Source organism: Daldinia decipiens (genome assembly GCF_022478715.1).
Source record: "Daldinia decipiens strain CBS 113046 unplaced genomic scaffold F4813scaffold_5, whole genome shotgun sequence".
Classification (NCBI taxonomy): Eukaryota; Fungi; Ascomycota; class Sordariomycetes; order Xylariales; family Hypoxylaceae; genus Daldinia; species Daldinia decipiens.
In genome coordinates, this window is record NW_026054548.1 from 350,331 (window position 1) to 364,453 (window position 14,123).

The 14,123-nt window shown below is 45.7% G+C and overlaps 3 protein-coding genes across 3 annotated transcripts; 1 reads left to right on the forward strand and 2 right to left on the reverse strand.

Moving 5' to 3' along the window:
• The first annotated feature begins 1,812 nt into the window (after positions 1-1,812).
• F4813DRAFT_348294 (uncharacterized protein) lies at positions 1,813-2,835 on the forward strand. Its single transcript, XM_049242066.1, has 4 exons — positions 1,813-2,123; positions 2,186-2,270; positions 2,335-2,347; positions 2,405-2,835. Exons 1-4 carry the CDS (start codon positions 1,929-1,931, stop codon positions 2,571-2,573), a joined length of 462 nt encoding a protein of 153 aa, XP_049102742.1. The 5' UTR covers positions 1,813-1,928; the 3' UTR covers positions 2,574-2,835.
• Positions 2,836-3,839: 1,004 nt separating this feature from the next.
• Positions 3,840-7,715, reverse strand: F4813DRAFT_263576 (uncharacterized protein). Its single transcript, XM_049240284.1, has 4 exons — positions 6,780-7,715; positions 6,218-6,721; positions 4,166-6,147; positions 3,840-4,107 (listed from the first exon to the last, which is right to left on the reverse strand). The coding sequence occupies exons 1-4, from the start codon at positions 7,248-7,250 to the stop codon at positions 3,861-3,863; spliced, it is 3,204 nt and encodes a 1,067-aa protein (XP_049102743.1). The 5' UTR covers positions 7,251-7,715; the 3' UTR covers positions 3,840-3,860.
• Positions 7,716-8,224: 509 nt separating this feature from the next.
• F4813DRAFT_263599 (mono-functional DNA-alkylating methyl methanesulfonate N-term-domain-containing protein) lies at positions 8,225-12,963 on the reverse strand. The gene is made up of 5 exons (XM_049240285.1): positions 12,558-12,963; positions 11,263-12,393; positions 10,692-11,206; positions 10,302-10,627; positions 8,225-10,250 (listed from the first exon to the last, which is right to left on the reverse strand). The coding sequence occupies exons 1-5, from the start codon at positions 12,789-12,791 to the stop codon at positions 8,419-8,421; spliced, it is 4,038 nt and encodes a 1,345-aa protein (XP_049102744.1). The 5' UTR covers positions 12,792-12,963; the 3' UTR covers positions 8,225-8,418.
• Positions 12,964-14,123: the final 1,160 nt, after the last annotated feature.

A 14,123-nucleotide genomic window follows, 5' to 3' on the forward strand; every position in this document is an offset into this window, starting at 1 on the left:
CCTTACTCATATAGTTGATAGATCAAGTCAATATACAACATACAGCTCATATACCGTATCTTTCAGCACCCGTCTCTAATAGCCTTCTAAACTCTTACTGGCAGTACATCTATCGCGTAGTTCGATGAAAAGAGAATTTCACTACTTGAGATTATGTATAGAGTCAAGTATCTACATGTCCCTTTCAACTGCTATATCAATATTGGCTATGTTCTCAATATTAGCAGAGAAGACCCCGAACATACCTGTCACCCGTCGCTCGTCGACTCCAATGAGTAAATAGCTTGACGACCCTGGGTGATGAGTTCCTGGTTCTTGTCCGTGCCGCAAATTCTGCTATTAGGGAGTTCAGGGGCTATGTAGGCTTTCTCCTGGTCAAGTCATCCGATTTCACTCGTTCTAGATCTTTCCATAGCCTAATGAGTTCCCTTGCGCCTTTTCGACACATATTCCAGTCTCCATATATGAAAACGCCGGGTTTCCAAGTCTAAATATTCCGTACCTTTTCGCATAAACACCACACGGTAGAAGTGGAGCTTTAACCCCTGTTAAATCACGAAGCCGCTAGCATCCTTACATAAATAAGAATTTTCCCGTACGACGTTCGTATGGTAAAACCTTCCGAGCCTCTCGTTTTTCTCTTTGTCAAAATTAGCGGTGACAACAAATCCGTGACAGCTACATATGTGTCGTATTGAGGGGTTCTAGAATTCAGGAACAGAATAGGCTCCGGTGGATCGAGTGGTTTGTTGTCCTTATGTACATACCTACATAGTAGTCTTGGCAATAATGACAGGTCGGGATGGAACGTCGGATGTCGGCCTGGCTGTCTTCTAATTGAGCAGGCCTTTTACAAGCCGCAGCACTCTCGGGTTCGCTGGGTTTTCTCTAGTAATATGTTCTCCAAAGGAACTCAAGAGTCGAGCAACTTTCCCCATCGTTATTACATTCCCAGATACCTTGGGTAGATTAACAATAACAATAATCTGTGATCTTTTTTTTCATGGAAAATTAACTCTCAACTCAGTTACACTCTAGATACCTATGTGTAAAACAACGTTACATTCCGTAGAATAAACCAAACTAAATACTAGTACCGACAGAGTGTGAAGCAGTAGCGTCTACACTAAGCCCTACATAGTAGTTCCTGTATTCTCTGTCCTGACGCCAAGAAATATTTGCATAATAGATCTTTCAGCTGTATCGAGGGGATAAGCGGTGAGGCTGCAGCTGTGGTTACTCGAATAACTGATTGGTTGGTCGTGTTCAGATGATGAGACCCTTTCCCGTACTCGATGAGCTCTATCGAGATAGTAGCCTATGCCAGATGCTTACCCGGGACTACCGGGACACCTTGAACAAAGACCTTACAGAATAGTAACATCATCACCATTCGTATTATCACCAATAATGCTGTATCAGATAGGTTTATAGCTACCTGTTGAAAAGAAAACAAAGAAGCTTCTTTTCCATCACCTCGCAATATAATACCTTCTTCGTAGAAGTCCATACCAGCCAGCAGGTCATATAAGGCGAATTCGGCATATCAGCCGGAACCGGCTCGGGCCTCTTTTTTGCGGAGACGGGACCCCAGACGCAGAACCGGTTATTGATTGGATCTAAGATCACGACCCCGACCTCGTGTCAAGGTAATACGAGAATTGGCATTCGTATTGCGATGGAGTAGCAGCCCTCTGATGACAGCTGTGACAGCTGTGACAGCGACAAACGTATGCGAGGGCATTACCCGACCATTTAGGCGTTACGTCGTAGAAGCGTATATATAAACCAGCTCTTCGTTCGCTGATCTACAGTTTTATTCTTGTCTCCTCACCAGCGCCTCTCTTGATAATATCTTCTAATCTCCAACAACAATACAATATCCAGATCTTAATTAGTAATTTTTACTTCTACCCCAACCCGCCAAAATGAAGTTCTCCGCTGCCATCATGGGTGCTGCCCTCGTCGCCACCGGCGTCTCTGCCGGGAAGGCCATCGTCAAGAACAACTGCCCTGAGGCCGTCTTCGTCCAGTCGTACCCCTTCGACGGCAGCGCCGCTGGTTCCCTAACCACCGTTAACCCCGGAGAGTCTTTCTCCGAGGACTTCCGTCCTTCCGGCTCGGTCAGTCTCTCGCCCAACCTTTGCCACTCCAGAGTAGATCAGACTAACACCTTATGATACAGACCGTCAAGATCGCCACCACCAAGACCCTCAGCAGCCCGCTGTTCTTCGGCTACTCTTTCAGCTCCAACCCCGACTACGCCTACTGTAAGTACACACTCCTGTTACCACAGGAATATCAATCTAGAACATCCGCTAACATATCCTTCAGATGAATTCAGCACGTAAGTTTCTCTAATCATCCGATGGCTACCGCCAGCCACGTACTAACAAACCTCTAGTGAATGGGGCAACCCCTTCGCCAACGCGCACAACGTCCTCACCCCTGGCGCCGGCTGCGAGATCTTCGACTGTGCCGCCGGCCAGGCCGACTGCTACAGCACGCCCGACCACAAGAAGGTGTACGGCTGCCCGCAGCCCGTGGACTTGCAGGCCAGCCTCTGCGCTTAAGTTAGTTAGCTAGGGTCTGACGACACGAGATCATCTCGGTTATTGTCCCTCTCGAACCGGATAAATAAGCGAAAGCCAGCCCCCTTGTCTCTATTTCATCTTATCCTCTTACGTAGAGGGCCCCTTAAAATCAATACCTAGCTAGCTGTTGTGCCTCTTTCAGTCAAGGAATCTTTGGAGTACATAAAAGTCTGTTCGCTAGCTTTTCTGGGAATTTAGGGTAGAATATGCGATGAATACAATATTGATAATATCATGTCAACTTTTCTCGGGCCGTCTAGTGATTTTCAATTCTCTCCAAAAGCGAAAACAGAAACGTAATAAGTCTCTGTCAAACTAGTCTTCTCAAAGAAGTAATGCCGAGTATTATGTTTGTCTGTCACAGACGATGAATTTGATACCTTATACTACGGGACGCTCAACCGTCGTTGCGGGTAGTTTCGTAAGACCCGAGCCTACACATCAACATCAATACATTTGGGAGGGAAAAAGGACAAAAGACTTCAAAATTAATTATATGTCAAGTAAACAGGCTGTTCTCATACTATCTCAACCCCTTAGTAATACACTGTTGCTGACATATATTCAGTTCAAGGAATGTTTCCTGCTGCGGCAGCGAAGTATCTTCGACGGAAGTTGTTAAAACGTCACACGGCATAACTGTCGTGCTTGAGGTATTATGCATGTCATGTAGTACCTTGAATTAGTGAAGTCGAAGGCAGGTAACTATCCTTGTTCAGGGGTTGCGATGAAAGAAATGTCTTCTTAAACAGTAGGTACCACATACATATTACGTCTTCATCCCGTCAACACTTCGCCAAGGACATGCACCACTTCTAGGATGTGGGAGATGCCTATGCACCCTATTGACGTCGAAGATTTGGGTCAATAGGTAGTTATTTCCAGATGGAGTATGACGATGGGATTCATAAAAAATGAAAACAGTTGACGAAGGATGCTAGTGGTATGGTAGTAATAGAATAATCATCGCTCAATGAAGATATAAGAGCTTCCTCAAACGATTCAGCTAAATTTTCCCTAATACCTACACTGCGTATGAGACGAGAGATCTCAATCTATCCGGTACCAAGCCATCAGGCCATCGTGCTTCATTTTAGAATGCATGAGAACCCCGTTTCATATACCGTACCGTTTTGTAGCCTTCCTCCCGTCGACCTCAAAAATACAAGCGGGAAAATGCCACGCTCCCATGATGTTCATGGGCCGTCTTCAAATGCACACTAGTTTCTCAGCCTTGATGTCCCCATTGATGCTAGTAGGTACACTCTAGTTGATGTCAAATAGAGGCTTGAGCTTGATTATGAGTTGCCATTCCTCATTTGATACTTCCTTACGGTAGAACTCCTTGAGAGTGTCGATACTGGCTCGAGAAATCAAACTGTAGAGGACATCCTTCTCTTCGAGCTGTCGGCCGTATGTGGGCTGGTGACCACCCATCTCAATCTTGACAGCTACTGAAGGTTGACCCTTCTTACAGACTGGAATCTGTTTGTGATCCCTCTCGATTGAAGTCCTATGAAGTTGTTAGTCAAATAAGCAAAAAGAAATAGCTATATTTTAGCGCCACTTACACTCTGCCTAGACTGATTATCTCCCTGGCACCAGTTATCGGATTTTGCTTCACGGTAGCAATTGGAGTGTTGACCTTGAGGCTACCATCTACCACGTCAACGCCTACAACAATAGGGCTTGTCTTATTGAAGACAGCGACGGTGTTGAGGACGCAGGGGAAGACTGCCAGCATCTTAGACTCCTCCTTCTTCTTTTCAAGCTGCTCATCCATGTGTTTTGTGAAAGCATCGAAGAGATGGTAGATAATATCAGCGGTAAAAACCTTAATGCCATTTTCTTCTGCATATGCCTGTGCTTCCTTGTCAATTTTCACATCAAAACAAAGCATAACAGCGTAATCCGGACTCTTCTCGAGCATAGTCGCGCATTGGACAACGTCTCGCTTGAACACAGGACCGATTCCAACGTTTGCTACTGGAATCTTGCAATCTTTTAAGAAGTCGAGTAAAGCTTCGAGTGAACCTAGTGTTGAGGCTTGCACGCTCACACCGCGACCTGTCGTAGCAACACGGCTGAACAGCTTGTTAAGATCCGACTCGACTTCCTCTTCAAGATCTTCCTCATCGTCGTCAGGTCCAACTACGAGCAGTCGCGAACCTGCAATGGCACCCTCAAGGCCTGGTGCACTGATCTTCACACCCATAGCGGCCTTCACTTCCTTGTTGTGCACGTATTGAGACTTTACACGCAGTTCCTTCATAACAGCGGGTGTCAACAGTGCACGAATGTTGGTAGTGATGGCACCCTCTACACCACACACTACTATCCGATCACCTTCTCGAAGGATACCGTTGGACAGGATAACATCAATAGTCATACCAAATCCTTCAATGGCCTTGACTTCGAGAACGGTAGCCTGGACTTCGGATAGATACATTAGGGAGCCCACCATCCTCTCTTGGGTTAACTGGATGATCAGCTTCAGCATGTCGGGAATACCCTCGCCAGTGTGTGCCGAGGTTGGTACCAGAGATACGAATCGGGCCATCGACTTGTTCTCGTAGTAGAGTTCGGCGTTGAAACCCTGCTCAGCAAATGCAAGTTTTGTTTGCTCCAACCTATTCTTGAATTCGTTTTGGACACCCTTGTTCTGAAGCGCCAAACTTTCTTGGAAGCCATTGTTGTCAACCTTCTTCCAGCCGTAGAGACGATCGATTTTGTTGAGCGCAACGATGAAAGGCGTCTTTCGATCCCTGAGTAGTTTCATGGATTCGAGTGTCTGAGGCTCAAGGCCATGCATGATGTCAACAACCAATATGGCAATGTTACAAAGCGAAGATCCTCTGGATCGGAGATTAGAGAAAGACTCGTGGCCAGGGGTATCAATAATCAATAGACCGGGGACCTTGAATTCAAATTTCCCGTCCGGATTGACCACGGCCGTCTTCTGCTTGATGGCGTCGACGGGGAAATATGTCGCACCAATCTGTTGAGTAATACCACCAGCTTCGCCTTCTTGGACATTGGTCTGTCTGATCTTGTCCAACAACTTCGTCTTTCCTGTATCGACGTGTCCCAGAATACAGCAAATAGGAGAACGGAGGTTATCCTTTGATCTAGCAGCTAAGGCGGCTTGATGGGCCTTCTCTCGTCGTTCAGCAGCTTCCTTCTTTCGTTGAGCTTCTGCGGCCTGTGCTGCTGTCTGGACTTCGTCCTCGGATGATTCATCCGAAGAATCAGAATCTTCTGATACAGGTTTAGGTCGGGAAGGTATCGGCTTTCTTTGCCCAGCATGTGCTGATGCATTGTTTTCCCCATCCGATTCAGCATCCCAGCTATCCTTTACGTCCTCATCAACAGCAGCGGCAGCAGTCTCCCAGTCTTCGTCGACATCCTCTTCTTGGGCTGCCTTTTCTTTAGCAGCTTTGACTACCGCTTTAGCAGCATGTCGAGCTGCCTTTTCTTCAGCTGCTTTTGCTGCAGCTTCGGCTTGTTGCCTCGCGCGCTCTGCAGCTTCGGCTAAGACTTTATCCTCGTCAACCTAGTAGAATGCGGGTTAGGACTTATCGGGGTGGTAGATGGGGAAAGAATATGGTAGCGTGAATAAATACCTTTTGGTCGCTCTTCTTGCCACGCTTCTTATTATCATAGACAATCTTCTTCTTTTTTTCATCGCCATCTTCAGAAGGGCCGACCTTAATACCAGCAGCAATCATCTGCTGAAGTTTTCTCTCGTTCCGGGCCTTCTCTTCTCTTTGTGCCTTGGTAAGGAACTTGCCTTCCTTTTTTAGCTGTTCGATCTTCTCCTTTTCTTTCTGCTTTTTGCGAGCTTTCTCCTCTTCTCTTCGCTTATTTGCTTCGGCTTCTTCCTGCTCGAGTGCCTCTAATCTAGCTTTCTCTTCGATGGCAAGGCGCTCGGCCTCCTCTCGCTGCCGTCGTAGGTCCTCCTGTTGTTTCTGGAGAGCCAATAAATGCGCAGGGAGCTTCTTGCCCTTCTTTCCTCCAGCTTCGGCTGCTTGTTCAGCCTCGAGGGTGTCCTTCTTCTCTTCTACCGCGGGCTTCGCAGGCTCGGCAGCTTTAGGGGCTGGAGCGGGTGTGGTCTTCTTCTTCGCGGCCTAGGGAGTTTGAGTTAGACTATGAAGCGAAGTCATATACACTTAAAGCTTTACTCACCTGTTCCCTTTTCCTTTGCTTTTCTCGCTCCTTCTTCAACTTCTCCTTTTCGGCCTTAGTTAACATTCTTCCACCCTCTCCCACCTCGTCATCATCAGCACCCGCCGCTGCGGATTTTGCCGGCTGCTGTTTGTTCTGCTTTCCACCCTTACCCTTCTTTTCTGGCAATGCAAACTCATCATCCATTGTCGCTTCGTCGGGGGCCTTAGCAGCCACATCAGGTACGGGCTCGGTAGTGGAGGCATTGCCGCCATCAACAAAATCCTCCGACAGGCCCTTCTTCTTTCTTTTTTCTCTGTTCTTCTTCATCATTGCCATGAGGCCACCTGCCGGTGCGTCTTCTTCATTGTTCTCTTCGGGGGCGGCGGCGGCAGAAGCAGTGCCGTCTCCATTTGCAGGTGCTATCGACTCGCCTAATTCTGCCTCCCAGTCGTCATCCCCCTTCTTATTTCCCTTCTTCTTAGGCGGCATATTTGCGGTCGGATGAATTGAGGAGAGATAAATTAACGGATTATAAATATTGAACAGACAATGTATCCGATATGTTCAGGCACTGCTCAAGCCTCTTTTTGGTCAATAGAGTCGTACGTGAGGATGTGAAGATGTGTGCGCCTCAATATGACTGGAGTTGATTAAAGATGGTGGGGTCGCTGCTGCAAAACAGCGAGGGGTGATTTTTTATGCCTGCGGGACCTCAAGGACTAAAAGTGTCAAACTAGCAGAATTAGTTGGAAGAATGCAATTACTAGCGGGAAATGTGAATCCGTTATGCCGTTTCACGATAGACGTGAAATCAAACTAGAAGGAATCTTTATTTTTCTACAACAAGCAACGTGATTTCCCATCGGCGAAGAACGTAAGATGTAGGAAGGGTTAGGGCCGTTATTGCCTTCTTTGTAGTGGGGTAATCAATTGACTAGGCAGATAGAGGTAATGATGACGCTGGTCGTTCCTGGGTGAACCCAAATATTTCCGTGAATTAAGCTTGCACAATATCGACTTATGAAAATTTTAGCGAGTCTTGGTAGCTTATCGATAACACCGATTAGATACAACAATAGGAGTTATTTGTATGATTTCACCTTTTACCCCTTTTCTTCTACGTCCCCTCCTCACTTAACAGGACAGAATAGTTTATAGTATAAACCCGCCAATCTTATACTCATTATACTCAGTTTCCTATCAACTACTATATCATTTCAGAAAACCTTGTCAATTTATGATTAAGCAATATTCTCCCTCCTACATATAACCTAATTAGAATTATTCTCTTCGTTGCTCATCAGAGAATCTAGCTCATACTGAGGTCATAATATAGAGAATTTATTTCAAGTCTGGAAATTCCTCAGTTTTTTGGTCTAGTATATTAAAGGGAATGTAGTCTACTCTAGTAAATTCTTCATTCGCCTTTTACCACACGATCAAATCTCAACTACCTCGGTACCTAGAAACAAGAAGTGCATCGCGGATGTCGAAAATGTAAAATCTATCTTAGCCATTCTTTCTCTACATAATAGCCAACAACCAACCTCGAAAATTGTTGTTTCGCATTGATACATGTCAACTTCATAGGTAACGTATTTGAAGTTGGATTCTTACGAGTTAAAAATTCTTTAACGTAATTACATTTAGATCAAGATTAAAGCACAGGAGAAAGATAGTACTTCAGGATGGTGTAACCCAATTCATAGTATGCTGTGTCGTGGTTAGACTCTTTTTGAGATGGCGATAAACACTTGTCGTCGTCTAGGGACTCGAGAAGTTCTCGAAATCGTTGTATATGCTGTGGCTCTGAGACGAGCTCTTCCAATGCACGCTTTTCAAGGCATCTTTGCAGGATATCCCCGTCCACTTGCATATTCAACTTCGGATTAGCTCTAGGCTCCGGGTCAGGCCCATCTGCGGCTGGGTCTGACGAGGTATGCGGGCAAATTGCTGGAGACACCATAGCCAAGTTTTGGATAAATCGGAGGAATCTCCAAGCATCTTCTCCCAAGAGCGCAAAATGCTGAAGTGAACCATCGATAGTAAGACCTATGATATCTGATCCAGGAGGACTGTTCTGAAGGCAGCCATAGCGCGCTCGCTTCTTAGACGAGTTCCACGAAGTTCTTGTGTACCCTTGAGCAAACCTCCTAATAGAGCCTTGAAGCTCTGCTTGAAATATCAAACTTAACGGTCGCTCATTCTCGGAGGGGGCCCATAATCCATGCACCCCGCACATTGGGTCGGATAGCATAGTTATAGCGCTCAAAGGCGTGCGTACTTCGATGGAATGCAACCCACTCCGGCAGGTGTCGTCTGTGTGTAGTCGAATCATCTGACCACCATCGCCAAGTGGCTCGCTTTGATAGTCAAGGATTACAAGTGAGTGTTTTTTGGTAAGTGCATGTAGTCGCCCATTCACTACCTGCATCCACGAGGCCGGGGATGGCAGTTCATGTTGCTTTACAACTTTGAATTTGGTTTGTTCGATTATGTGATACTGGATGCAGTTTCCGACGCATAAAAATACCCCATGCTCATCTGTGGCAACTGACCATATGGGCCCGTCCCGTATCTTCCGATCGAATTTGGTCCAGAAACGTATTCGACGCGGCGTATCGGGTCGAGTCGAAACATCCTCAAGGTCGGCCGAGATGATTAGTAGGAGCCCCTCGTTATCTCTCCTATGCATAGCAAGAACTATCCAATCTCCATGAATATTTCCAGCTCTATAAGACCACGTTGTAAGAGACGTCGCTCTGGTTTCCGAGTTCCCAAGACCCGTGATATAATCTGCATCGTAGTATTTATAGCCCTCGTTCAACTTTTCTCTTTCAAGAGGTCGTGATAAATCATACCCTGTCACGGGATCAAGAAAATGCAACGAAGGTAGTCCATCTTTCGAAACGACAGTGACAAGAGCCTCCAGTCTTTTAGAATAGAGAACTTTGATCGGCGTCCCGTGGACGGAGAAATATCGTGGGACCAATTTTGGGCGAGATTGGAATTCGGTGACCATGATCCGTGAGCCAGCAATCATCACCATTGTCGATTTGCCATATTCCGGGAGTTGCTCAAACAACGATGCTACAGAGTTGATCGGCGGAGAAGACATAGAGGGCCTATCTCCGTCAGTTGGCCAAACGCGGTTTATCTCCTCAAAATGACCCCTTTGACGGTCTGTTACGTAGTTCGTCATTATTGCAAGATCAGCATCGGTGCACACCAATACCGAGTTATCATCTCCAACAATGCCACCAGAATAAACGTGAGAAGGTGATACGCCAAGTCTATCCCGATAAATCTCATAGTTTTCTAGTTGTGACTGATCAAGTTGGATAGTAAGCACATCTCCATCTCTTGTTCCAATTACAACAACTGCTTTTCCAGAGCGTTCGCCAAGACTAACTATACTTGTCAAGGCTCCGAACGCATTAATCCCTATAGCGTTCATCGTGTTGATACTGGGTCCTAGACTTGTTGTAGCTTTGCATAAATCAGTATTGAATTCCTTCATGTTTCTCGAAGACGACGTACTAGGACATAATTTCAGTAGGACTGGGGCTACCGAAGCTAGTCTGTCTATTTCAGTCGGATATATTGCGAGAATTGAATCTCCTCCTTGCCGAAGACCGGCTAAGACCACAAGACTATCTGTAAAGTCCTCTACTGCAAGGCAAGTAACTTCGCCTTCGATATCGAACACTTTCCGGGGGGACACTTCGAGACCGACAATGCTAAGCAGGACGATACTGAACTTTGATCCAGAGTAAACTGCCAAGGCGACCACGTTAGATCTAACGGCTGCATACGCAACGATAGCAGTGTGGTCTCGTATTATATCACTTATCAAACTCTGGGAACTGCAAGTTCAGCCTGGTTAATAACTATCATCATCCTCATATCAAGAATAAGGAGAAGACTTACCAGCCTGTTGGGGTGGCAATCGTGATATAGTTTGTTGTAATCTGCACCACTCCACCATCAGCTTCGCGGACATTTAATGTTGTTGAAGACAGGTCGTATGGGATGGCCTCGTGATCTTTCTCCGATGCCTCAGCGAGATCTCGAGTCAAATGCAGAACGGCTGACTCATTGGGAAGGGCCAGAATAAGAAAGAAACCATCTTCTGCGACACCGTCAAAGTCCGAAATAGCCCAGCACTGCCTAACGTAGGAGGAGTACGTGAGGTCTAAACCAATTCTGGCCTGAACTCCGTATCGAAATTCCGTAATAGCACCGCTCATGCCTCTGCCGCTGCAAGCAAAAATCTTTTCTTGCTGCAATGGAACTATATTCCCATTACTCGCCAGAGATGAAGCATTGGAGTCTTCATTGTTCTCTTCAATAGCTCCTCTTGCTGAGTTCGTCATAGCAAAATCCACTATAGGAGACCAATTCGGAATCGAGCCAATTCTCTGCGGAGACTGTCTCGCTTGAACCTATACGTAATAGTAGTGTTAGCTAAACAGCTATATTTATATTAAGAGTAACTTACATTCCAAACTGCACCAGGGCCAGAGTCCCCACCAGTGACTAGAATATCACCGAAGGGATGGAAGAGAGAAGCAAATGCTGTGTCAATGTTGCAGTCCACAGACCCCATGCTAACGCTGGTTTCGATTTCAAACTCGTCGCCACATTCCAGAAAATTTATGAAGCCGTCTTCTCTCGCCAAGTATATGACATCCTTACTATCGTGGTACGGGGGGTGGCGTATAGGTCTAGTCCATGCTGTCCATAGCGGTTCCCGAGTCCCGTGGTGTAATGAGGTATCCTCCCGATTTACTAGTTCAAATTGGACAAATACAGGGGATCCGCCCAGTATATTTGAACAAGTTGCTGTAATCCGCTCCGTAATAACCAAGAACGCATTGCGCACTTTCAGAGGTACAACCAAGAGAGGCATACGATAATCATTGTCAAGGCGATAACCAAATTGCTCATCCATAAAGGTCTCTGGAATATCGAGCCTACTATCCCATTCGTATATTGCTAGCCTTGAAATATCAGGCTGGACCAAAATAACCATCATGATCACCTGTATTTCATTCCCATGAATTGGATGAAGAAATTCAATCTTGTGAATGATGCCCCTGACCGACCGAGCTGCCCTGTTTTTTATAGGCTGAAAAGGTTGCTTGAGGAAGTATTGGGCCTGTAAGTCTTCCATCGAGTGAAGCTGAAACATGATAAATAGGCTGTCGGAACATGCAACAACTAGAAAGTTCGAGGAAGGGTCAATAGCCATGTGGAATCCAGGGCAAATGAGGCGCTGTGCAGGTATTTTATGGGTGGAAGTAAAGAAGACCCAACTATTAGCAGGCCCCTGCTGCAAGAACAGAAACACCAAGTCGCCCCGTTCGAGCACCAAGACCAATATTTGAGGAGGAAGCTTGGAGTTCACATCTCGGAAGCCGGGCAGCGTGGTTCCCATGTCGACCATTCCCGGATCACCCTCCTCGGCTTTAACATGCGCAGTATCCTCGTTGCTCTCGCTGGCTTTACGGGAATACTGAGGCGAACCCATGACCACGGCATTCCGTATCCTGGAGCCGAAATCTTTCTTTCTGACAACGTCATGGAGCTGCCTATCACGACCAAGCTCACATATCTGCACGCAATTATCCTATTTCAAAGTCAGAATAAGCGAGAAAGGATTCGCAGAAAGCTATCCCTGGCGTAAATATAATCGGCAGAAGCCTTATAACGTAGCTGCTTACTGAATTTTTGACGAACATTTTCCCAGTGAAATAAAGTAAGGAAAAGGTCAGAGGGGAGCAAGAAACTTACACCAATTAATGCGACGTCATTATACCGGGCTGACCGAAGCTGCACGGGCAGCACCCATCTTATAACAGGACTCTCAACAACTGTTCTTGTGAGTAGGCCACAGGTTGGCGGCTTTGAGAAAGACTGTCTTCCCGTCTTACGGTGAGGAGTTCTGTTGTCTCTCATAAGCTCGTCGGCAGAGATGGTACGTGCCACCCATTCGTCATTTTCGAGAACGTAGGTTTGTAACGACATTGTTGATTGTGAAACCAGATCACGGAATCAGTTATGATGAATGGGGTTCTGGGAACGATACGGTATGTTGACCCAGCAACAGATGGCGAATATTTCGCGATATTAGGTAAAGTTATCGTTGGGTTGTAGCTATCAGCGACGCTATCACGAAGCCATTCGTTGGTATCTTGGTTATGAAGGATTCGCAATGGCTTTTGCACCCGGAACACTTTAATAATTCTCCAATCCAGGATTAGAGGGACCTGGGAAATAGGGGAACGTTGACAGACAATCTGTATCAGGTGCCAGATTTAGATAAATGGAAGTCCAGCCTTATCGAATTAGAAGATGTTATAGAATAAGGGCTCAGGACACTAATAGTGTTAAAGAAATGATCGACCAAGGTTGCTGGCTACCCGAGAAGAGGTAGATATATAAGGTATATAACCTTGCATATGGCCGTTTGGAAGTCTGTTCGGATTCCTTAACCCTTAAATAGGCTAGGCACTGCTTTAGGTGGTGAAAATAAAGTGCCTCTTGGAATTTACTGCATATGTCTATTCGCTTAGTAGACATTAGTCGTTATTCTTTAAAGGTCGAGGCCTAATCTTGGGTGCCAGCGTTCCGGGGTTTAGGGGTTTGTCTAGATGTATGGAATTCTGCAAAGCTGCAGTACCCTTTTAAAAACGATGCGGGGAAGCAATCAGTCGCGTGTCGTTGGCCTTGCAGATGCATTAGAAAGGTGTTTGGGTCTTTCTTCCCTCAAATTTGAGATGCAGGAAGCCAAGTATAACATGCAGGCAGCACAGGTAGGTGGTACCTGTCTCTAGTCTAATTTTTTGTCGTACAGGTAGGTACCTAGTCCGTACAGAATATCCTAGGGCGCGGAGAAGGTGGAATCTAGACGGTGTTGCGGGGCTAAAGCTTCCCATTATACCTAACCGACCTAGCACCTAACATGTATCTATACCTATCTATCTATCTAGTGTAGGAGGTACCTTATCTAAAAGTACCTACATCCATACCTACCTATATACCTATGCCCGACTTTGTATGTACCTTAATAGATTTCTACATTATGTAGGTACTTTTTTTACTTCCACATTCCGTGACGCTCCTCGTAGATTGATTAGATACAAAATGCTTATAGAACGAGCTTAAATAATTGATATAGTATTCAGATTGGTTCATATTTAAAGAATACATGTATGACGTAGGAGAGAAATCATAGTTTAGGTTGAAATGCAGCTAATCGTTTCAAATGTGCCTTGTACTAGATACCTAATGCTAATGCAGTAATCAAAAGTAAAGTAAAGCCCAACTTCGTTGTAGTCTGGTGTTACAATTTTCTTT

Coding starts and splice junctions, on each gene's coding strand:
- F4813DRAFT_263576 (XM_049240284.1), bottom strand. CDS start 7,250: ATGCCGCCTAAGAAGAAGGGAAATAAGAAGGGGGATGACGACTGGGAG. Junction 6,722..6,779: donor AGCAAAGGAAAAGGGAACAG/GTGAGTAAAGCT, acceptor CAAACTCCCTAG/GCCGCGAAGAAGAAGACCAC. Junction 6,148..6,217: donor GCAAGAAGAGCGACCAAAAG/GTATTTATTCAC, acceptor GCATTCTACTAG/GTTGACGAGGATAAAGTCTT.
- F4813DRAFT_263599 (XM_049240285.1), bottom strand. CDS start 12,791: ATGTCGTTACAAACCTACGTTCTCGAAAATGACGAATGGGTGGCACGT. Junction 12,394..12,557: donor ATGACGTCGCATTAATTGGT/GTAAGTTTCTTG, acceptor ACTTTGAAATAG/GATAATTGCGTGCAGATATG. Junction 10,628..10,691: donor ATTGCCACCCCAACAGGCTG/GTAAGTCTTCTC, acceptor CTGAACTTGCAG/TTCCCAGAGTTTGATAAGTG.
- F4813DRAFT_348294 (XM_049242066.1), top strand. CDS start 1,929: ATGAAGTTCTCCGCTGCCATCATGGGTGCTGCCCTCGTCGCCACCGGC. Junction 2,124..2,185: donor ACTTCCGTCCTTCCGGCTCG/GTCAGTCTCTCG, acceptor CTTATGATACAG/ACCGTCAAGATCGCCACCAC.